The 24,400-nt window shown below is 47.7% G+C and overlaps 1 protein-coding gene across 1 annotated transcript in view; it reads right to left on the reverse strand.

Annotated features, from left to right (window-relative positions):
- Positions 1-24,400, reverse strand: part of arb2a (ARB2 cotranscriptional regulator A) — a 76,597-nt gene that overhangs the window by 19,001 nt on the left and 33,196 nt on the right. Inside the window, exon 9 of the mRNA XM_030359247.1 lies at positions 124-345. Within this exon, the coding sequence (XP_030215107.1) occupies positions 124-345 (222 nt within the window). The remainder of the gene's footprint in view (positions 1-123; positions 346-24,400) is intronic.

A 24,400-nucleotide genomic window follows, 5' to 3' on the forward strand; every position in this document is an offset into this window, starting at 1 on the left:
GGTCTGCATACCCCCCAATCCCCCACACCTCCCCCCAACACAACCCCCCCCTCCCCGGCCCCCTAGGCCCCCTCCCCCCTCCCAGCCTCCCCCCCCCCTCTCCCCGGCCCCGCCGCCACCCACCCGTATGGGGGTCTGCTCCGTCTCCCTCTCGCGCTGGGGGTTACGGTACTTCTCGTAGAACTCCCTCTTCTTCTTGCCCTCCTTCTCGTCCTTGCGCTCCCTCTTCTCCGCCGGCTCGTCCGCGGGCTCCGGGGTGGCGGCCGGCGGGGGGGTGGTGGACCCGGGCCGCTCCACCTCCAGGTGGTTCTCGTTGGGGTTGAGCACCAGCACGCCGTAGCCCTCCTGCCGTGGGGGAGGGGGAGGGGGGGGGGGAGAGAGACAGAGAGGTTACTATTCCTGTGTACTCAGAGTCGGTCTAAAGGGGGATTCAACCGGAAAGATTATCATTTGTTTGCATGTGCATTTTGTGTAAAATATTTAGATCTATATATAAACTTTTTATCTATACATATATTCTAGGACTACGCTCATACATTTATGTATTCGTTTGAATTTGTTTAAATAGCAAATAATCTATACATATTTATATACATATATATATACATACATATATATATATATATATATATATATATATATATATACATATATATATACATACATATATATATATATACATACATATATATATATACATACATATATATATATACATACATATATATACATATATATACATATATATACATATATATATATATATATATATACATATATATATATGTACATATATATATATGTACATATATATACATATATACATATATACATATATATATATATATATATATATATATATATATACATATATATATATACATACATACACACACACACATATATATATATTATATACATATATATATATATATATATATATATATATATATATATATATATATATATATTATTATAGATTATTGTTTAACAATAATCGTACAAAATACATATTTATTACTAGATCTAAACATTCAAAAAAGTCCTGACCGTAAGCCTGATATGTGTTTCTTGATAGTTAGCCTCTTGAGCTCAAAACAAGAAGAGAAAAACCCTAGAACCCGATAAACCCAGACGGCCTGGACTCTCTGATAAAGATCAGCGAGTTTGCTGGAGGCTCCAGGTGAGCACGGAGCCGGAGCTATGGATGGATAAACCCAAACAAATAACGCCACACAGAGTCTTAGAAACATCCATCCTGGTCGATTACTGCCGCTAAAGAGACAATTCCAGGGGGAGAGAGAGTGGGCAGAGGGGTAGATGTGTTTCACGGCAGGAACACACTTAGCACCAGGAGACTGTCAACTGGATGGCAGCTTGCTCACATAGGACTTCATATTGAGCTTTGTGTTGTTATCTCTCAATGTACTACGTAAACCTAACATTGCACTTCAATAATTGGTCCTTGGCTACTGGTTTGCTGTAAATTTGAGATTAACGCTAAATTAAAAAAGGCGAAAAGGCCAAATCAAGATGATATCATGTGAACACTAATTACAAAACCGATTGGGTTAGAAGATAATTTAAATCTTTCCCTAATACACGTACATCATGTTGTGATTTGAGGGAATGACAGAGCAGGAAACTTATTGTGAAGAAGGGGAAGTTTTCCTTTAGCCTTTGGTGACTTCTTCAACTTTGAAGCCATTTTAATTAACTGTGTTTATTATCCCAAGTACTCTAAAACTAAAGCAGGAAATGGACAGATTCCTGTTCCACTTTGGCTGCACTCTGCACAGACAAACTTCCACCATGGATTCCCTACCCCACACACACTTGTGCACACACACACACACACACACACACACACACACACACACACACACTTATGTACAATCACACGCATGTGTGCACACACACACACACACACACACACACACACACACAGACACACACACACACACACACACACACACACACACACACACACACGTAAAAACTCACAGACACACACACACACAGAGACGGACATATGCCATCCCAGTGGGGACAAATAAAAGCTTTATGCAGATCGAGGAGGGAGTTAAAAGAGTGGCGCAGCTTCCACCGTGAGTCCTCATCACACACCCTGTCTCCTCACGGCAGCAAATCTCCTTTAACGTAATAAGTGTTAACACAATGTGCTTGTCTTCTGTTGACACAGTGTCGCTGTACGTGTGTGTGTGTGTGTGTGTGTGTGTGTGTGTGTGTGTGTGTGTGTGTGTGTGTGTGTGTGTGTGTGTGTGTGTGTGTGTGTGTGTGTGTGTGTGTGTGTGTGTGTCCTGTGCCCATCGTCAAACCTGCCCCACACCCTTCCCCTTAACACCTGCCATGTGTTGACAACGGACAAAGTGACGCTTCCTCACGAGCCCAGGATTAACATTTAGTCTTCTTCTCACTCATTCCTGTCATTAGTCTGGTCTGCTTACTATAGTGAGTAAAGCTAAATGTAAAATAAAATGCTTCATATTAAATACCGTAACGGTATTTTACATACACATTTACTGATAAATTTAATGAACTAATGGTCACATTAACAAAACAAATGTTTTGGAAATGTCTTTATAAATAACATTGTCACCTAAATTAAGTTCTGCGTGAACAAAATGGAGGAATTACAAGTGTAATACATTTTTTTTCGGAATTTCACGATTTAAACTAATTAAATAAAACTATTACAATAAATTAATCAGGAAATGAATTAGACCCTAAGAGCATAATCATATTGTTCAACAGGAAATGAAAGTTTATTGCCAAACTAATTTAACTTGCTGTTTAAAAGTTGATCTTTAGAGCGCAAGCAAATGAGAGGGAGATTAATTGTTTGAGGTAAGGGTCGTGCTTCACCAAGAGGACTCCCCACCGCCCGAGACAAAACCCAAAGCATTCACCAACATACAAACAGGTGTTGGAAAAAACACACACAAACGCGCTTGATGAAGATGGATAGCTAGATTATGCGGGAGAACGGCGACACATGGATAGATGAACACAAAATAAAGAAAGAAAACAAAGAGGAGGAAGAGAGAAAAGACACCGAGCTAGACGCAGGGACAGAAGTAGAGATGTGAAACCATACTGGGCCTGGAACGTAGCTTTGTGCCACTGCCCACTGGTGGCAGCCTGATAAAATAACCAGTGAAAACAAAGCACAGCAGAATAAGATAGAAATATTAAAAGAGAGCGCCAAATAATATTAATCGAATAGAAAATGTACAGAAAATACTAAATTAAATTCATAAGCAGGCTGAGCCTGCTTGGATCAGTATATTAGCCAAACCTAGACACAATAAACCAGGGAGCAGATCACACGCGTTCCTGTCCTTCTGTGATCCTGTCCTCTTTTGTTCAATACAGACTCAAGAGGCCAAGAGTTAACACATTCACGCCAACCATCCAGGTGTTGTGACGTGGATCCAGCCCCCTGCGTTGGCCTCAGCGTCTCCATGTAACCCCCTCACAGATCCGAGTGTGGTGTGAAGCATACTAAAGCTAACCTTGAGCCGTCTGATGCCTAGCCTTTAGCATCCTGGAGCTAACCCCTGTTGCCCTATAGCCTATGGCCTCTCTTTTCCTTTCTTTCATCTAGCGGGCTGAGCATAGCTAACTGTGCTAACAGTGCTTATAGTGCTAACCCTCTCAGCTGCCCAGTCACCCAGAAGGACATCGCTGTAAGAGCACGGGTGTCCCGGCACACGGGTGGAGAGCGACGTGCTGCACAGTTCAGCTCCATGTCGGAAACCATCATTTATTTGAACAGAGGTCTGTGTCGGTGTCAGAACAAACGTGTTCCATCCGTCTGGACACTTCCTACTCGCTTCTCCGTCCCTGCGACAACCTTTTGGAGTCGAAGACAATGCGTGTGACAACAGCAGACTGAATGCTTTGTCTCTGTGACGAGTTGGAATTATATTTATTTCGCTAAATTGCCCTTCTGACTCATATTGTTGAATTCAATTTTGTGTTATTTTTGTTTAATATTATTCTACATTTTTATATAAAACTAATAAATCATTATCAACGCATTCAATCCATAACGTATGAAAACCGAGGGCAAAAAAAATAACACTCTTTTGCCTTGACACAATTTAGCTCGTTGCGGCAGATCTCATCACCCGAGCCTTTGTGGCGTTTTATTCCCCCTGCTAAACCTCCTTCCCCGCCCTGCCAGCGTTAGGTCACTCTACCTTTGTGTCACGAGCTAACTGTGAAGTCGCTCCCACACATCAGCCATCGGTGGCACTCGGCGAGCCTGATTTCGCCATTGTAGCGCGCTGTCAAAATGTGAATCCCAGACACATGCGCGTTTTGCCAGCTCCGAGGTCACCCTGCCTTTATGCGGCTAAATCTCTCTCTCACACACACATCTCCTACACCGGGTCACGTTGCCTTTGTCTTGTACACACACCGTCTGAGGCAACACAAGCGCAGATTACACCGGGCGTTGCGGTGGCGTTGGGTCAGCCCCGGTCTTTCTGCTGCGTTGTGCAGGCTCAGTCTCTTCCCATGCCCCCGCCGCTGCCCCCAATGCCAGCGCCACACTGAGCCGCCTGCCCCCGGGGCAACCGGTCAAGAGGGTCGGGGCCACCCCTCTGATGGGACGGGGAGCCCCCGCGACCCCTGCTCACCCTGCCTCGGACACTCCTTAGCGCTTCTTTGTCCGCCTGTCGCGCGGCAGATAGCACAACAATGGCTGCCGCTGCTAGGGAAACCCGCGGCTGTCTGGTTTATCCTTAAGACAACTCAACACTTGCCATTAGCAACGCATGGTCAATAGAGGGCTGGGTGAAACAATGCGTACCGTATGAATATATTTCAAAAGTTACAATTAATAATATTGTGTGCAAAGATTCCAATGTGTGGTTATCTATTTAATTCAATATATTGTTGCTTTATAACAAAGCTGTGGTGGCCAATTCATTTTTGACACACATTCCCATTGTAGTTGTATCCTTAGAGGGAGAGCGAGTGTGTGTGTTTGTGGGTGTGTGTGTGTGTGTGTATGTCAGTGTGTGTGTGTGTGTGCTGCTGGTGAGCGAGACCATCAATGTGACCATCACGAGCGCACGGGTCCGTGCGCACCACTCGAGTGTAGGGGGTGAGTAAATAAGATGTCCCTTTAAGACGGCGTCGGCGGCTCCTCTATTTCTTCTTCTTCTTTTTTTTCCTCCAGCAGCGCCGGCGCCGTAATGAAATGAAAAGTGTCTAATGCGCGGCAGCAACCAGCGAGACAGCGAGAGGAGGAGAGGGAGGGAGAGAGAGAGGGTGTTTCATCTGTGCGTTGGGAGCTCGGCGAGGCTTTGATGTGAGAGCTCTCATGCGGCTTGCGGAGCTCTGGGCACGAGGAAGAGGACGGCACTTGACAGGTACAAAACAGGGCTGATAGCGGTCACCGGCGCAGGCGGGAAGGGAGAGCGGATGGTGTGTGTGTGTGTGTGTGTGTGCGTGTGTGCGTGTGCTCCCGGTCCGTACCAGCGCGAGATGGTGCACACATGTTCGGTTGGTGTTGAGGAGGAGGAGGAGGAGGAGGAGGAGGAGGAGGAGAAAAAAGGAGCATCTCATGTGCTTAATCACGTTGTTTTGTGTGCACGCGGCCGGCTGTCTGAGGAACAGCGTGAAGCCTTCGTGTGATATCGGCCAATATTGGCTAACCGCCTTTTGTGGTTAGCTTACTTTATTAGTTTTCTTCCGTCGGAGGGCTGGGGAGTGAGGAGGCGGTTGTAGGGGGGGGGGGGGGGTGGGCTGCTCATGTCAAGATAAGGGCAGCCCACCATCCCAATTTCGCTCGGTCTCCGCTTCACTTCCGTATTTCTCTAACATGCGGTTGCTGATTGGCTGGCGTAGTGTAAATGACAAGGGTGGAAAGGGTCACTCAGGATGATTTAACCAATAAGAGGCAGAGGGGAGGGACGTCTGCCATCTACTGCCGAGGCTAGGAAGAGAGCCAGGCACAATGGTCGGCTGCGAACAAAAGTTGGAAAATACACAGCATAGCATGGAAACATTTAGCCGCAAACCGGTCATTCCTCCGGTCTAATTTGTAAATGAATATAAAAGTATATTAACAATCATAGATGGGAAGTAAAGCAGAAAGGAACATTTTGACATTTCTTTTTCTTCCTGTAGAGAGGTATGAATGAGTCGGGTTACACACACACACACACAGACACACACACAGAGACGCACACACACATACTGTAATAACAAACAGAACCACTCTTTGTATCTCTCTCCCCCACTCTCTCCCTCCCTCTCTCCCTCTGTCAGGGCCACCGTGCTCTAGGTGACCTTGTCTGTCTCCGTCTCTACATGAGCTTTTTCTCAATGCAGGGCCCCCATTATCCAAACCCCCCCCACCCCACACCATCTTCATACACCCCCCCCCTGCCCCCACGCACACACACACATACATTTTCTCTCCTCTTCCCCCCCCCCCTCCCCCCCTCCCATATCCCTGAGGCTCCGATACCACACAGATCGCATAGTACTGTCAGATTAAGTCACGGTACACCCCCCTTCCCCCTTATTTTTCTTTTTTCATCCTTTAATTTTAACACAGCAGCACCACACCACTACACACACACACACACACACACATATAGTGCGCACATACACACACACATATAGTGCACAAGCACACACACACACACACACACATATAGTGCGCACATACACACACACATATAGTGCACAAGCACACACACACACACACACACACACATAGATTAACGGCTAGAGAACAATGTCCCACGTAGGGCCCTGTATACTGTACGGTTCCGCCAATACAACACAAAAACAAGTGTGTGTGTGTGTGTGTGTGTGTGTGTGTGTGTGTGTGTGTGTGTGTGTGTGTGTGTGTGTGTGTGTGTGTGTGTGTGTGTGTGTGTGTGTAGAGTGGTGTGCATGTTTAGCTGAGAGCTAAGCAGACAGGGGAATCATCAGCCTGTCTGTACTAAATCAATCATCCACTTCAGTACTTGGTGTAGGTGCAGCCCACTCTCCTTCCGGGTTGTTACTGGTAGAATCCCAGCAGCCACCCGGGTTGTTACTGGTAGAATACCACCCTCCTCCCGGGTCGTTACTGGTAGAATACCAGCATTCATCCCAGTAGTTACTGGTAGAATCCCAGAAGCCACCTGGGTTGTCACTGGTAGAATCCCAGCAGCCGACCGGGTTGTTACTGGTAGAATTAACCGTGTTCACCAAGCTATATAAATCCACTGGGGGAGGGTTGACTCGGAATGAAAGCATCACAACGAAACGATCAATAACAATCCGTTTGATAACAGTACTACAATAACCACAGTGGGAAACACTAATGGCAACGGAGAAAAAATAAGGCACGATAAACTAAATCACGCCTAAAAGTATGTGCTTCGGATGTCCATTCAACCCCCCCCCCCCCCCCGCACCCCCACAAACAACCATCACTCCCACAGTGTTTAATCCGCACCCATGGCCGGCCGTTAAGCAGTACACATTTAATTAAGTTTCCTTGAAATTGCATCGCAAAAACGCTCAAAGTTCAAAGGCTTCCGCAGTGTTTGGTGTTGTGCCTTCCGAACTAATGCGGGCACCCAAACTATTTTAGACGCGCTAAATAAGACTCTGCTGCTGCTGCAGCCGTGATTACGGTCCTCTTGATCTTGACAAGCACACAGTGGTGAGGCTCAGACTCTGACCCCCGTGAGCCTGGCGCTTCAGACCGGCTCCCCTCCTAGATTGGCCTCATCAGGTTATTGTTTAAAATGGGTCTCCGAGATATTTATAAATGACCTCAGAATGGAAGCGTCAAGCAGCACGGCGGCCTCCTATCCGTCATACCTTGTTCACCGCTCCATTTGATCTACTTTTTTGTTTACCGCTCTCTTAAGCACTCTCTCTCTCTCTCTCTCCCTCTCTCTCTAGCACTGTGGATCCCTGAAGTAAAGAACACGCACCTTAATACACATATATAGTTGCACACGTGGCCCACACATGCACACGCACACACACACACACACACACAAACACACACACACACACACGGACAAAAGGTCTGCCACATCAGCTCTCAGCAAGACACCTGCGAAGTAAGGTGAAGGTATACGTGTGTGTGGGGCAGGGTGTGTGGGTCTGTGTGTGTGGGTCTGTGTGTGTGCAGCGCTGTGTGTGTGCGGATGTCTGCATGTGTGTGTCTGCGTTGGGTTGGGGAGGGCGAGGAAGGAGCTGAGTGTGTGTGTGTGGTTGTGTGTGCAAGGCGAAGCATTAATCACCGTCCAGGTGGAATTTGTCAGAGGTATCGATTGTGCAAGTAAATGTTACACAAGTCATTTGTCAGCTTCTTATTTATTTATTTACTGACTAGCTTATGTATTCATTCATGTACTCGTCCACTCTCACCGGACACGAGTGTGGCAGTTGAGATACTTTGGCCGTGAAAGTGCACTGACCCACACTTTGTGTGCATGCGTGCGTGAGCGTATGCGTGTGAATGTTCGCTAAAATGGATCCCTGCACAGCTTGTAGGCCATGTTAAAATAAATAATAAATATATACATGACTTTATGAAAAGCATCATCACATGCATGATGGGAACAGTGGTATAGTCTAATCAATATGAGCACAACATGTTGGGGGGATCCAGATTCAGGAGAATACGAAAGGAAAATAGTAGAGGAATATACTAGAGAGTCATAGCAAAAAGTAAAAAGAAATATATTATACTCATAATACATTATTATATTATAAATATATATATATATATATATTTATATAAAAATACATAAATATATATAAATATATACGTCTTTGGGGAAATAAACCATGGCGTTCTGTTTGGCCGTTAGCATTTTGATTTATACATTCTATATTGTCTCCCCTAAGCATACACATGTATTAGTAATGAGGGCAGAGGGAGATGTATAGATCATGGAATGATGGGTGCCTCCCACACTGTGCCGAACTATTTAATGTGTAAATCACGGAGCAAGAGGAGTCCGTGTGTCTGTGCGTGCGAGTGCTTGCGTGTGCGCGTGCGTGTGTGTGTGTGTGTGTGAGGGGCTAGGGGAGAGCAAGGGGCTGTAAGGTTTCCATACACTCCTGAAGGACAATAATAACCTGTCCATACAAGCACCAACGAGACAACACTGCTATATATATATAGATATTTATGGTTTATGTGTGTACGTGTGTGTGTGTGCGCTCTACCCAGTAATCAACACCTCGGATAATGAAATAATGACACTGTGTCACCACGGCTGTGTGGTATTAATCTTACTGAGAATCCAAGAGCAGCCGTAACCTCCAGGGGTCAAAGTTCACCCAGAGATCCCTTGACCTCCGGCCCGTTACTGTGACCTGCGAGGCAGCGCCACCGAGAGTACACTGCTGTCCACACTGGCTGGTTCCCATTCTGCCGGGTGACCAATGGGACGAGGGCACAGGGTGTATCTGATCAATACCCGTGCTGGTATGATGTTTGTATCCGACCGACAGCCCGGGCGCATGTAGCGTGATGTGGCAAGGCACCGGCGTCGCGCACGCACACACACACACTCATACACAGCCTGACCTCGCTCTAAGTGGAATTGTACCACAGGTCCCGGTATCAGGTGAGGTCGCCGCAGCCAATCACAAGCTGTGTTTGAAGTGTGAAGGGTAAACACTGGGGCCGCTCTGCCCTGCCATTTACTCTGCCTATTTCACAGGATGTAACCTAGGAGAGGGCTCTGCTGCTGCCTGAGTGTGTGTGTGTGTGTGTGTGTGTGTGTGTGTGTGTGTGTGTGTGTGTGTGAGTGTGAGTGTGAGTGTGTGTGTGTGTGTGTGTGAGTGTGAGTGTGAGTGTGTGTGTGTGTGTTCCATACTGTCATTACCACATGGCCGGGGTTTACGCTCGGCAGCACACACATGGAACTACGCAGACACACAAGAATCCCCTTCATCGTCGGACCATGCGGCGCAGCACACACGAAGAGACGTCCTCTTGGACCGTAACCCGGGGCAACCGTGCATGGAGTGGAAGACATTTTCTTATTAACCCCTTGGACCCTTCAAAAAACGCTTGATAGCAATTAACCAGCGAGACGAGCCTGTGTAACACATTCCCCCCTCTCTGTGTGTCTCTCACTCACACACACACACCCCCACACAAAGTGTCCCCCCCCCCCCCCACTCCTCAACCCGAACTAGAATCTTTTTTTTCTTTTACCCCCTTTTGAAGACCACCTGTTGTCTATTATTTTTACATGCTGCTCTCCTCATAAATCATAACACTGGGTAATTAATCAAGCTGTCAAAATGGGGGGCGAGGGTCACCTGGAGGGGTCGGAGGTGGTGGCAGGGCCCGCTGGAGGTCAGGGTCACACCACATTCCTCATTATCAACTTGGGATGGGAGAGGGGCTGGGCAAACAAAGCGAAAGCAGATGGAGAGAATGGCGTGCGTGCGTGTGTGGGACAGAGTGTGTGTGCGCGTGTGTGTTTTGACGTCTGTGTGGATGCTTGTGTGTGACATGAGTGTGTGTGTGTGTGACATGAGTGTGTGTGTGTGTGTGACATGAGTGTGTGTGTGTGTGTGTGTGTGTGTGTGTGTGTGTGTGTGTGTGTGTGTGTGTGTGTGTGTGTGTGTGTGTGTGTGTGTGTGTGTGTGTGTGTGTGTGTGTGTGTGAAAAAAAGGATGGGGAGGAGAGGAGAAGGAGGAGAGGGGAAAATTGACAAAGAAATGTAAAAAAATAAAATGAAAATCTGTCAGTTGCCTGAGGATGAAGACAGGTGAGTGGATCATGAGGAAGAGCGATTGGAAAAACAGTGGAGGAAGGGTCAGACGTTGGCAACGAGACGGAGGAAAAAAAACAACAAAGAACAAAGGACTGGTCCTCCTATAGACGTGAGACTGAGTGGAGCGAGAGTGACGAGAGAAACGTATATAGGAATGATACCAGGAATGAGACGGAGCGACTGAGGGAAAGAAGCAGAGACAGAGAGAGAGAGGGTAATGAGAGAGAGAGAGCGCAAGGGAGAGGGAGACAGAGCGAGAGGAAGCAAAAGAGAGAGAGGACATGAGAGGAGATGGTGTCTCCGATGTTAACGGGGGAATCAGCTGAAGAACAAGTGATTGTTATCCGTCCTGCTCAATACGTGTGTGTGTGCGTTTTTTAATGTGCGTGTGTGCGATTGTGGAGTACCTTGGTGTGTGACTGTGATGGGACTCTGTGATATGGTCCTCTGAGGAGTGTTGGAGAATGTTGCGGCATGGTTAGAAATCCAGGTCAGTGACACTGTGTGTGTGTGTGTGTGTGTGTGTGTGTGTGTGTGTGTGTGTGTGTGTGTGTGTGTGTGTGTGTGTGTGTGTGTGTGTGTGTGTGTGTGTACCTACTGATAAGATCACAATGATTAAAGATACACGCTACAAAATTCACAAATTCGGCCACATACAGATCCACACACACAAACAAAGGTAAAACCAACACACGAATCAGAAGTAATATTCACAAAGACGCACAATGCCAGATGACCACATAGCGTGTGTGTTGAGAGAACCCAAACTTCCGGCCACTGTAATTAAAGCCCATTTTTGGGGAGATGGCCGACAGTGGGGAACACTTATTATTTTCAACACTGGCGACGTTTAATGATTTGTTTGTTCTGCTTTTTACTACAGATCAGCGCCAACGCGGAATGCGAAAAAGCGTTGACAGGCCGAGTCAGACCAAAGTTATCTAAATACGGTCGTTTGGGTGTGAACGTAATGTGTGTGTGTGTGTGTGTGTGTGTGTGTGTGTGTGTGTGTGTGTGTGTGTGTGTGTGTGTGTGTGTGTGTGTGTGTGTGTGTGTGTGTGTGTGTGTGTGTGTGTGTGTGTGTGCGCAAAGAAAGAAAAATAGAAGAGGAATTGGGTGTAAGTGTCGAAACAAAGTAATGGATACTGGGGAAGATGGGTCGTGCTCGGGGGGGGGGGGGGGTTGCTGGTGGCCGTTGGGCTGGAGGGGGGAGGGAGGGGGTAGTTTGAGGGGGAAAAACAATCAAAAAAGTGCAAATGCTGCGGAACTCCTTTGCATTAGGGGCGCGCACGTTACCTCCCCTGAGTGCATGGTGAAAAAACCAAACAAAAAAAAAACATTTCCGAGGCCCCACCTCACTCTATCAAAAAATATCACTCCTGAACGAGGCGTGGGCCACTGCGCAAAATTAGCTGTCACCCTTTTCCTCAAAATCTTTGTTAATCTCGTTTCCAGTGTTTGCGGATTTATCAGCACATGCATCAATGTCAGCTCCTTTGGTTACTGAGCCGCGGCACTTGCGAGAAGATATAATTAAAAATGTTTGGGGCGTGGGGTGTGGACAGAGGCAGTGGTGGTGGTGCGGGGGGGGGGGGGGGGGGTCCGGTAGGAGGCGGTGGAGGAGGATGGGGTAGGGGGTAGGGGGGGTTGTCTTCCTCTTGTATCGTGTTGTTTTCCTATGGGAGTCTAGAGAAGGTAGAGAGCCACTGATAACAGACACACCGACCACAGCTCCGCCAACGTCAAGGAAGAGGATAACCAAGCGCTATTGTTATGCTTGTGACCGACACACACACACAGACACACACACACACACACACACACACATACAAACTAGGACACATGTGGCCTCCTTATCGCACAGCTGTCCAAAATATTTCAGTGTTATGCTCACAGGTTCTGGTTGCAGAACAAATGAGACAAGTGGAAGACACGGTTGGAACATAGAACATGACAGGGACGGACATCGTGACAACACAAACAATGCACTGGCTGCGGATACATAATGCAATACAGAAAGGCTGTTATTATTATTGTTGCATGTGTACGCTTGCATCCACTCTGTTTCTCATTGCTCTGTCTGCGCGAAGATAAACGATGGAGAGAAGAGGAAATAACACAGACAAAATACTGGCCCTTTCGATGAAATAAATACAGAGAAATAATGAATGAATGAATGAATGAAAAAAAGAAAGAAATAATGAAAGAAAGAAAGAAGGACAAAGTGACAGTGGGTCACACCGAGACAGTTTTACGGGAGTTTTATCCTTGATACTTTTCAAGCATATCTCCTTTTTATTATGTGGCTTCTTCCACAACATCACTGGCCCTTCGGGCTGGTGTCAGGGGACAAGGGACAGACCCAATTAGCAATTCAACTTCTACCGGTCCCCTGGTAACTTCAGGACTAAAACGACATGCGCACACACACACACACACACACGTGTGTGTGTGTGTGTGTGTGTGCCATCAAGTGAATATATATATTTACATACGCATAAACACACGCGCACAAAAACACAGACCCATGCACACGCACAAACGCACACACACACACACACATACAAGGGGGGAGGGGGGTCAGTATCTGTGTGTGTGTGTGTGTGTGTGTGTGTGTGTGTGTGTGTGTGTGTGTGTGTGTGTGTGTGTGTGTGTGTGTGTGTGTGTGTGTGTGTGTGTGTGTGTGTGATGCAGCGGTGACCCAAAGAAAGCCCCCCCCCAACCCCCCCCACCCCCGCGGTGCCATCTGAGGGTGGGGGTCTTGGGGGACGGGAGTCGGGCTGCAGACCTGACAAGCGGCCAGACGGTGCGGGGGGATGACAGACATATGTTTAAAACATGGCGGCGCGCGTGAATCCTCAGGGCCACCGCGAGATGACACCGACCGCCGGGGCCCCTCGGTCGGGGTCCCGGCGGCCCCCCCGGTGTCAGCGGTGAGACGACCCAGTGCCCCCGTGTGAATACCTGCTTCACTACACGGTGAGAGGGACGGGCCGCGGGGAAGGCAGCGGAACGTCAACACGCACACAACACGGATGGACTGAGTCTGACGTGACGTCTGCCGTGAGAGCCTGCCTGCCTGCCTGCCTGCCTGCCTGCCTGCCTGCCTGCCTGCCTGCCTGCCTGCATGCCTGCCTGCCTGCCTGCCTGCGTGCCTGCCTGCGTGCATTCTCACGTGCGTTTCTAGTTGTTGTTTTTTTTGCTGGTTTGCTGTTAACAGGTCGCTGGACTGTACGGTGCCGTACAGAAGCCCAGGACAGCGCCGCGGCACTGGGTCGGCCCTGCGGTCGACATCAGTCCTTTCCCAGAGACACCGTCTGATCAGGCCCCCGATGTGGAGCCCCGGGCGGCACCAGTGACCGCTTTCTCCTCATCCCCGCCTCCGTTCCCCGCGCTCCTCTTCCTCAGGCTCCCCTCTCTGCCTCCTTCCCTCGGTCTGTATTATCTCCTCTTTCAGCCCTTTGCTTTGCACCTCTTCTTTGCAGACCTTTAAGTGCTGTCTGGCGGGTTTGGCTGGGAGGTCGCCTATTCCCCCTCTTCATTAGCGAGAAAATGGACTCTGGTAAACGCTTGTTAAAGCCCTTACCTACACTCTCCCAGTTAATGGGAGTGATCCATTTGTGTCCGTTTCTGCCTGACAAGGCTTTACTGGAAGATTAATAGTGCGGTGTCAGGCCACGGCCACACTCTGTCCCGCGCTCATTTCCTTTCTTCTCGGACGCGCACATGCAATAATGGAGCCCCCGTCTTTTGTTGTAATAGCCTGATTAGCCAGGGAGAAAAAGAGAGCGAGAGAAAAAGAGAGGGAGGAGAAAAAGTGGGAGGAGAACGACAGCGTGGAGGAAAAAGAAGAATGTAGGGGAGAAATGGTGGGGAGATAATGAAAAAAAACAAGGCTGCCCTTCACGTCATGGAGCAAGTGTAGGTTTTTAAGTGTTTGAATTAAAAGTGCTTGACAATGGTGAGAGCGGGGTTATTAATTAATCCCCCTTTCTCTCTCTCTCTCTTCATCTCTCTCTCTCCCTCTCTCTCTCTCTCTCTCTCTCTCTCTCTCTCTCTCCGTCTCGGAGCTGAAGAGATATATTATGAATCACTTATGGATATTTCTAGTTGTTTTTTAAACAGGTTCAGTTCACTTAGACCTGCTCTCAAGAGGACTTTGAGAAGAGATGATTGAAAGAGGCAGTGGAGGAGAGAAAGAGAGAGAGAGACAGAAGTGAGGTTGGGGGGGGGGGAGGAGATAAAGTGAGCTAAAGAGATTGGAACAGCTAATAAGAGAGGGAGAGAGTACGAAAACATGACGTGAAACAATGTGGAACGATGAAGACTCAATAAACCACAGGGTTAATAAAAGACCCAACAATATTAAGAAATGAAGGATTAAACTAGATTAAACCGAGGAGTAGGACAAGGAGGAAGGCCTCCATGGGCCACCCAGTGTTTATGTGTCAGCGAGTCTCGCAAGCCATCTCTGTTCCTTTCAGGGTGACACCATCGAGCGCTATGTGCCTTTACTGGGCGAGCAGGATAGTCCCAGCTCATTACCCACACATTCCTGGGAAGTCTGTTCCTAGGAAGGACATGCAATCCCTCAGACGGCACACCAAACTGAGAAGTGGTTGGGGGGGGGGGGGGGGGGGCGGGGGTCTGTGCCATTAAAATGCATTAAAATATGAATATTTAGTTTGTTTCGAAAATTGTGTTCTCAATCACAGTCATTGAGTTTTTGTTTGGTCCTTTTTTCTTTCCCCATCGTTGGATCCACACACATACACACACACACACACACACAATGCACACACACACACACACGCAGTAACATACACTCAAAACCCAGCCTACATCCCTCTACATCACAGCCAGTGCCAGGGGAGAGCGAGGTGGGTTCCTTGAAACTCAGTACAGGGGATCGGCATCTCATTAAATTCTCGGGTTTGTCTAATTGTCTTTCGCGGACCTTAGAGAGGCTAGTATATTATACTCTATCGCAATTAACCAAACAAAAGAGCCCAACCGCCCAAGCACTGGGGAGCAAGCTGGCCAGAGGGAGCCAGCCTACCCAGTAGGGATCCACCACACACGTACGTACACACACACACACACACACACACACACAGTGGTACAGACACAAACACACATATACACACACACACACACATAGTGGAACAGGCAGACACAGACGCACACACACACACACACACACACACACACACACACACACACACACACACACATTTAACAACATAATGAAATGCAAAGAAAAAATGAGAAAATGACATGCAGGAGATAGATAAACACAAAGATATGGATGCAGGCATTCGAAGGAGAACATGTTATGATGTAAATATGTCTGAGAGTGGCCAGATGTTAGAGCCAGGAAGGCATGGGCTGGAGTTAGGCTGTGGAGCAGGAGGAGGAGGAGAAAGAGAAGGACAATGAGGAGGAGGAGGAGGAGGAGGAGGAGGAGGAGGAGAATGAGGAGGAGGGTGTCTGTGCTCATTTGAGACCCACCTTTGTGCTAGACCTGTCTTGTTTACTCCTCCACAGCTTAGCTGTGCAAGGGCCCTATTCAGGGGCCCGGTCTTTCAGAAAGTACTGAAGCAGCCCTTAAGCCCACTTAACTACCATTTTCACACACTCTGCCTGCTCTCCTCTTTGTCCCGGCCTCCATTACATCAAACGCACCAACAAAGGCCAGGAACAGAAACTGGGTCCTGCAGAATGGCGGCCATCGCAAATATTAATTTGAAAAGGTGTTGGAGAGTAGAATCTACTTTTATGCACAAGGACAATCTCTCTCTCTCTCTATCTCTCTCTCTCTCTCTCTCTGCTAAAGGGGAGGCTAAGGACACTGGGTACAATTATCCCAGAATAAGAAGCTTGTGACGCTGTGTACCGCTTAAACCTCAACACATAGGAATACAACCCTTCTGACCCAACACACACACACACACACACACACACACACACACACACACACACACACACACACACACACACACACACACACACACACACACACACATCCACTCACAAACATCACTAGCAGAAAGAAAGAAATATAGATATGGATCGTTACATATTTCTATACACTGGCATTGCCATTGAACAAGGTATTAAACATCCAAACCAATAACATGACAGGACATTCTTTCTTTTCTAAACCCTCTATATTGTATTGCCCAGAAAAGAAAAACAATGGGGATAAAAAAGTGTTTTTGTTCAAGAGCATACACGGTAAGAAGATGGATTTGTAAAATTGACCTTGAATTGACTGGTGGGGAGATAATTGTCTGAACTAGAGGTAATCCACCATCCACTGCTCTTATCACTATTAGCTCAGAAATACATGTGCACACACACACACACACCCCCACACACACACAGTCAAACATGCACACACACACTGGCAGGTGCAGGCAGCGCGCATGCATTTTTAGTGAAGCACTATGTAAGCCTGATCACATGAGAGTGGGGTGAAAAGTTTACACTGCAAATCAGCCACCGGAAAAATACTACACTTCTATTTTTTTTCCTTTCCTGCAGCCACGCACACGCAAACACGCGCATCGCAGCGAACGCACTCACACACATCCTCCCCCACAGTTCAGAGTGCCATGGGCAGGGCAGTGGGACTTTGCAAAGCCCTCCCTGTGTAGTGAGATGGTGCATCACGTTGTCTATACGCATGGTACGACCTCCTCCCACCCTTCTTCCGATCCACCACCACCTCCATATTATAACTCTGTCCTCGACGCAGGTATCCTCCCTGGCCAACCCAGTGTCGCTCTGCCCCTGGCTGGCTCTCTCCCCACAACTCTGGCTGACCTCTCAGACATGTGGTCAACCTGGACAGGGCAGGGCGGCTGCTCTCTCCCTGGTACAGGGGAGGCTGATGAGACAGGTGGGTGGGAGGGCAGAGTACTGGTGTGGTTGGCTGACACTCTGGAAATGAAGTGATGTGCATATCATATTTGTGTGCGTGTCTGTGTCTGTGTCTGTGTGTGTGTGTGTGTGTGTGCGCGCACACGCGCATTGATTTGAATAGATCTGTGCATTCATTTGCCATACGGCAGCAAGTATAGAACTTGTCTGTTCAAGCATGCAGGGGTTGCCAGGAGGGAAGCCGTATGTGTGCGTATGTATGTGGATTTGTGTCTGCGTGCGTGTGTGTTTGTGTGTGTGCCTGCATGGGCTTCCAGCAGTGCTTGCCACTGCCAGGATTCAATCCGGACTCTGTCCTCCACACAACATTGTGGGTAGTTGAGACCGCTTCAAACACAAGCCCACTTTCAGCTGCTGCAAATGCATAACACCATCAGGAGATATTGAGAGGTAAAACAGGGTGCATGAGAGAAATATCCCAACAGGACAGGAGCCGTATTCGGTTTTTTTTTTTTAAACACAGCCATTACCTCACTGAACGATACAGGTCAATACAACCTGCGAGTGAAAAAAACATATTGGATTGATTGTTGATAAGGATCAGAGAGGTGAGTCACCAGTCCACACAAATCAAATCCTCCACAAAAAAACAGCAGCAGGGGAAACGAGGCGATTGTATAAAAAATAAAAAAAGGAACATGGCAAGAGTCAGATCCATCGTTGGGTTTACCAGGTCGACCAGACAGTATGACAGTACGGCAGACAGTGGGCTTGCAGCCCCCCCAGCGCTCGCACACCAGGGGTCTCCCCCACCATGCTCGCCGCCCCATAGCGCGGCTCAGCAAAGGGACCTGTAGGAGCCGGAGGAGGGCGGCTGCTGTGTGTGAACGTTGCCCATTTGTCGTTCTATCCACACTCTTTGACCGGGCTCGGTGGAGCCTCGCAGCGACAGCCTTGAGCCCAGGGGACACCCGTTGGGTGCGTGCACGGGTGCTGCATATGTGCGTCTTTGTAAACGTCGCCCAGCTACACAAGGTGGATTGTCCTGAATGAAGGGGTGCAATTTAGGTGATGTTCAAAGAACTTGTTTGGTAACAGATAACATAACTGCAGTGCATATATTTCAAAAGTTAGATTGTGCCGTGTGTGTATTTATGTGGGCGGGGGGGAGATATAAGGGATAAAAAAAGTTAAGGATGAGTAGAAATATAAAAAGCTAAGTAGTAGATAAGAAAGAGGAAGAGAGAGTATGGAGAGGTCTATCTAAGTGCATGAGAGAGTGTAAGAGAGATAAAAAGAGAGAGCGATGGATAAAGAGAGAGAGAGAGAGAGAGAGAGAGAGAGAGAGAGAGAGAGAGAAAGAGAAAGAGAAAGAGAAAGAGAAAGAGAGAGAGAGAGAGAGAGAGAGAGAGAGAGACAGAGAGAGAGAGAGCACGAGCAAGGGCAAAAGAAGGAGAGAGAGAGAGAGATCATCTCCAGCCATGACAGTATACTGCCACCTATCTGCATCATCCGGAAAATAAATATGAAGGAAAATAGAAGTTGGTCTACTCCCACTCTCAAGATTAATTTCTCAAGCATATAATTTCCCAAACAAAAACACTGCACACCATCATAACAAGGGGAATATAGAGAGCAAGAGGCAAGGGAATAACTGTTAAAAGCACGAATCACATTGCAGATAGCCCAAACAGAGAGTCTTAAATAAGCGAAGAAGGGAGAAGAGAGAGACAGAAAACGGGGAAATCCCCTCCACAGATAGAACGTACTATTACGGTAAGTCCAATAGCAGCCTGAAGCAAGTGACACACTGGTCTGAGCAGCGTGGAACATAATCTCTCTCCTGACATCTTGGGGCGTACTAGTTCAATGAACACACACCAAACCACGTATCCACACCCAAACCCACAATCACATAACAATTAAAATGCCCCGACATATAAAAAAAAAATATATATATATATAGTAGCCATTCATTACAATGCAGACATTAAGGTGTATGCATCGGCACTATTGTATCAAACCCATTAAAAAATAACGTAATACATAATGTAAGCAGTTGCGATCGTTGAACCACCCAACGCCCCCTGGTGAACAGTGTGTGGGATCAGGAGTTTATTTCTTTCCTCCTTCCCCCCCTGGCTGGGGAATAAGCACGGTAGCAGGGCCGGGTTGGCAGAAGCCCAGGTTCATACGCAGGTTCCAGTTCAGCTACAGTTCACCGTACCCTCATCTGTTTGAAGCGCTCGCCCATCAGCTCAGGATCATGATTATTCAGGACCGGGAAGGAGGCTGTGCAATACTGCCGTCAGGAGCGTTGGCTCCCCCCCCACCTCCCCCCTTCACACACACAAACACACACACATGTGCAAACACGCAGCCAACATATCAAAGTGTATCCCCCCACACCCCACACTGTATTTTTTATGCACACACACACACACAACACACACACACACACACACACACACACACACACACACACACACACACACACACACACACACACACACACACACACACACACACACACACACACACACACACAGGCCCACCTCCCTAAGTGAATTAGCGCTTGAGCATTTAAACCTGTGTTCTGACCCTGCCGGTAGATCTATGCCAAATAATCCCCTGCGTTCGTTTTGCAGCACCCCTCTAGTCAAGAGAGAGAAAAAAAAAAAAAAAAAAGAATATTAAGTAGACCCCTGCGCGGAATCTGTGAACCTCTTAACTGCTGCATTGACTTACGGGAGGAATGGCGATGCAACATTTAGCACGCTCATTTGATCTAGCTCGGCTGCTACGGGTACAGTGTGTATTATTTATCGGCTCTCGGCCCGAACACGGATGAACGGGAGCATGGACGACCGCCGGCGGTATGAATCTAGGAGTTAGGTAAACCGTGAGATTAATCAGGTATGAACCGGTGTCAGGTGGTTAATGCACGCACGCACACACACGCACAAGCACACACGCACGCACACACACACACACACACACACACACACACACACACACAAGAGCACGGGTTCTGCATCTCACAGCCAGACACCGACGCCCAAATTTGAGGGTGCAACCCGCGTTTAGATAAGTTATTTCAAAGCATTTTACTGAAGGTGATCAATATTACTGAAGAGGAAAGGCAGAGGCCTGTCTGTCGATCACCCTGCGGACTCCTGGGAGCGGGCAGTAGAAAAGACAACTCTGTACTCACAACCTGGCTTCCCAACCAACTAGCAAGGCAGCTTGGCCGGCTACAGTGGCCCCGCTGTACCGTGGCTCGGGTCATTGTATCAACTAGAGGCACCTGGGACCGTTTTCATCCCCTGCTTTCCCCGAAGCTGTACTCCTTTGTGATTGTTCATAACTTTAAAAGACTGCATTACAGCCTCAATGCGGCATCATGTCGTGAGTAAATGTTGAACAACTTTCAGAGGAAACTATAAAGGACAAAATCATATTCCTGACTGTATGCGTGCCTGTGTGTAGGAAGCATAGGCAAGTGAATACACTATACCTTCAGGTGACTAAAACACATGCAGGGGGGAGGGGGGAAGACGCTGTGGTTCTACGCAGCTGGAAAACACAAGACACAATGACACACACTAAGGTGGTTAGCTGGGGATGAAAGGAGGTTTAGCCAAGAGAGCAGGGGAAGAGAACGAGACACACACACACACACACACACACACACACACACACACACACACACACACACACACACACAGGTGAATAGGAAGAGAGAAAGAATTAGAGGTTCTTAGGAAGGGAAAAATAGCAGACAAAGAGCAGAGGGATGTATATATATATAAAAACATATATATACAAATATATGGAGGGGGGGAGAGAGAGAGAGAGAGAGAGAGAGAGAGAGAGAGAGAGAGAGAGAGAGAGAGAGAGAGAGAGAGAAAGAAGAGAGAGAGAGAGAGAGAGAGAGAGAGAGAGAGAGAGAGAGAGAGAGAGCAAAAGGGAAAGAAAGAGAAATAAAGAGAGCAATGAGAGATGGAGATATCTGTATGTAGGTTATTGCAGTCTCACTGCACCACTCTTGAATTTCAAACAAGAACCCTGGGCAGAGCAGAGAGCAAGGGAGAGAGAGCAGAGAGGAAAGAGGGCACAGGGGGGAGGAGGGAAGGAGAGGCAAAGGGGAGAGGGGAGGGGGGAGGAGGGGAGGAGGGCGCAGCGAGCTAACACTGGAGGCTTACGGAAGGCAGGCACAAAAAAAGTGGTTATTAATGAGATATCTTAACTAAAGGAGGGCAGGCGGAGAGAGGAGAGAGCGGCGGTTCGCTGTGGCTATGCTGGGGCAAAGAGCAAGAGGGAGGACGGGGGCAAGGAGAAATATATTATGAATGAATGCATTGGTTAATTAAGAAAGCGAGACTACAGAGATCATCCTGCAGACTGTGTTATGTTCCATTATTTCATTTAGTAGGGTTAAAAATGAAATAAAATTAAAATGACCCAACCCACCCCCATCTGACACACCAATCTCGAGGCCTGCGTGTGTGTGTGTGTGTGTGTGTGTGTGTGTGTGTGTGTGTGTGTGTGTGTGTGTGTGTGTGTGTGTGTGTGTGTGTGTGTGTGTGTGTGTGTGTGTGTGTGTGTGTGTGTGTGTGTTTGCAGGTGTGCATGTACAAGGGTGTGTGTGTGTGTGTGTGTGTGGGGCTACAACATTTCTTTAATTGCTAGCGTATTAAGAGAGAGAGCTCTTTGATCTGGGGGCTGCGCCGGGCCTCAGCGCTCGCTGTGCAGGGTGGTCTCCCATCATGCTCGGCTGATCACAGACGCTGCCTCTCCATTGGCTGCCGGGGCCGACCCTCCCCATCAGCCCGGCTGCTCTGTGCCTCTGACAACTTCATTAGCCGCCCCCGACCCTCCGGTCGCACTGCGCTGGGCCCGCTCTCCGCCGGCAGCAGCAGCAGTGGGCTGGGGCCGCTACAGGACAGCGCTAGCCAACGAGCTAGGCTAATCTCAACCCACGCGGTGGGACGGGAGGCTAGTGGAGGTAGCGCGAGAGAGAGAGAGAGAGAGAGAGAGAGAGAGAGAGAGAGAGAGAGAGAGAGAGAGAGAGAGAGAGAGAGAGAGAGAGAGAGAGAGAGAGAGAGAGAGAGAGAGAGAGAGAGAGAGAGAGAGAGAGAGAGAGAGAGAGAGAGAGAGAGAGAGAGAGAGAGAGAGAGAAAAAACACAATGCTAAGAGCGACACTCAAAGGAAGAAAAGCACACGCTAACTCACAGAAGATATCATACTAACATATCGGTGATATTATCTTCCGACAATGATTTAATTTCATGATTTATGATTAATGTCGTCCGATTAAATGTTTAACTACAGCTACACTAAAACAGTTACACTAAAAGGAGAGACATGCTGCTTTTGAGAGGTGCTCGAGGGTAACCATCAACAACATTCTCTCAAGTTTTTCTACTGTGTTCGGACCAAATTCAATTGGGCCTTTGTACTTACTATTAGGAGAAGTACTTGATTACATTTTTCACTTGATGAGTGAAAGCTGAAAGGCCGGCTGCTGTGAGGCTTCAGGATAAGCAAGCATGCAGGCTAGATCCCACAGACAGCGGTCAGTGGGAGACCCTTTTCAAGAGGTTAGGCTAAAGCTAGGCTGCTGATGCTATGAAGTACAAACACAATACTAAATGAGAGACCAAAGGCAGAAACACACACACAGAACGTTTTAAACTCACATATCGACAAAATTATCTTCCAATTATTCTCTTCCGATTATTCTCTACTATAGCATATGACATGATTTACGATGAACGTCATCAGCGTTATATTCAACGACGAAAACCTGCCTTTCAGCGGTGCTCAATAATATGCACCACAAAAACTGCTTCTGTGGTTCCTTGTGTTCAGGCCAAATTCAATAAGGTGTTCTGTACCATTATCATTAGGAGGAGAAAGTGATTACATTCTTCACTTGATGAGTAAGGTGGAGAGGCCAACTCAGGGTCAGTGGGAGAAAGATTAGAGAGCAATCCTTTCCTCACTTATCCACCCATTCTGACACAATACAAGAGGGCAGTCCGCTCCCTCTCTGCCTCTCGTCTCACTCTCCCCATGCACACCGCGTAAACCTGTACGCATGCAGAGGATAATATTCATGTGTAGAGACACCATTGTGTATATTTGTATCATAATCCAGAAGTCGATTACATTCATATTAAATACAGTATTGCACTTATAATTATCTGGGGGAAAATTATGTTGGAAATATCTTTCAGCAGTGTTTTTCAGGACAGTGCAGGAACAGACTTCAGAGACGGTACACGAGCCAATGATTGTACTCCTTTTCAGCAGGAGACTCTGGCCCCTCCTCTCTGAGGTACCTTGCAGGTGTAGCTGACCTGAAGTCAGGTCAGGTACTTGTAATCCTGGGGTTTTGGTACCTTGTAGCACTGGTAATCCAGGTTTACTGTGAATGTAGCTCAGTGGTAGCTCAGTTGAACTATTGCTCCCTTGTAGCAGCAGCTCACATGCTAGTGTATAACCGGCTAATTAGTGGCTAACAGAGTTGAAGAAAGGGGGCGTGTGAGTGTATGTGGGGGGAGTGAGAGAAAGAGAGAGAGCGAGAGCGAGAGAGAGAGAGAGAGAGAGAGAGAGAGAGAGAGAGAGAGAGAGAGCAAGAGAGTATATGAGGGAAAGATGGAGAACGAGAGAGAAATACGTGTAGCTTTCGCCCTTGCTCTGCCACTCCCAT

This window comes from Gadus morhua, chromosome 6, assembly GCF_902167405.1.
Source record: "Gadus morhua chromosome 6, gadMor3.0, whole genome shotgun sequence".
Taxonomy (NCBI): Eukaryota; Metazoa; Chordata; class Actinopteri; order Gadiformes; family Gadidae; genus Gadus; species Gadus morhua.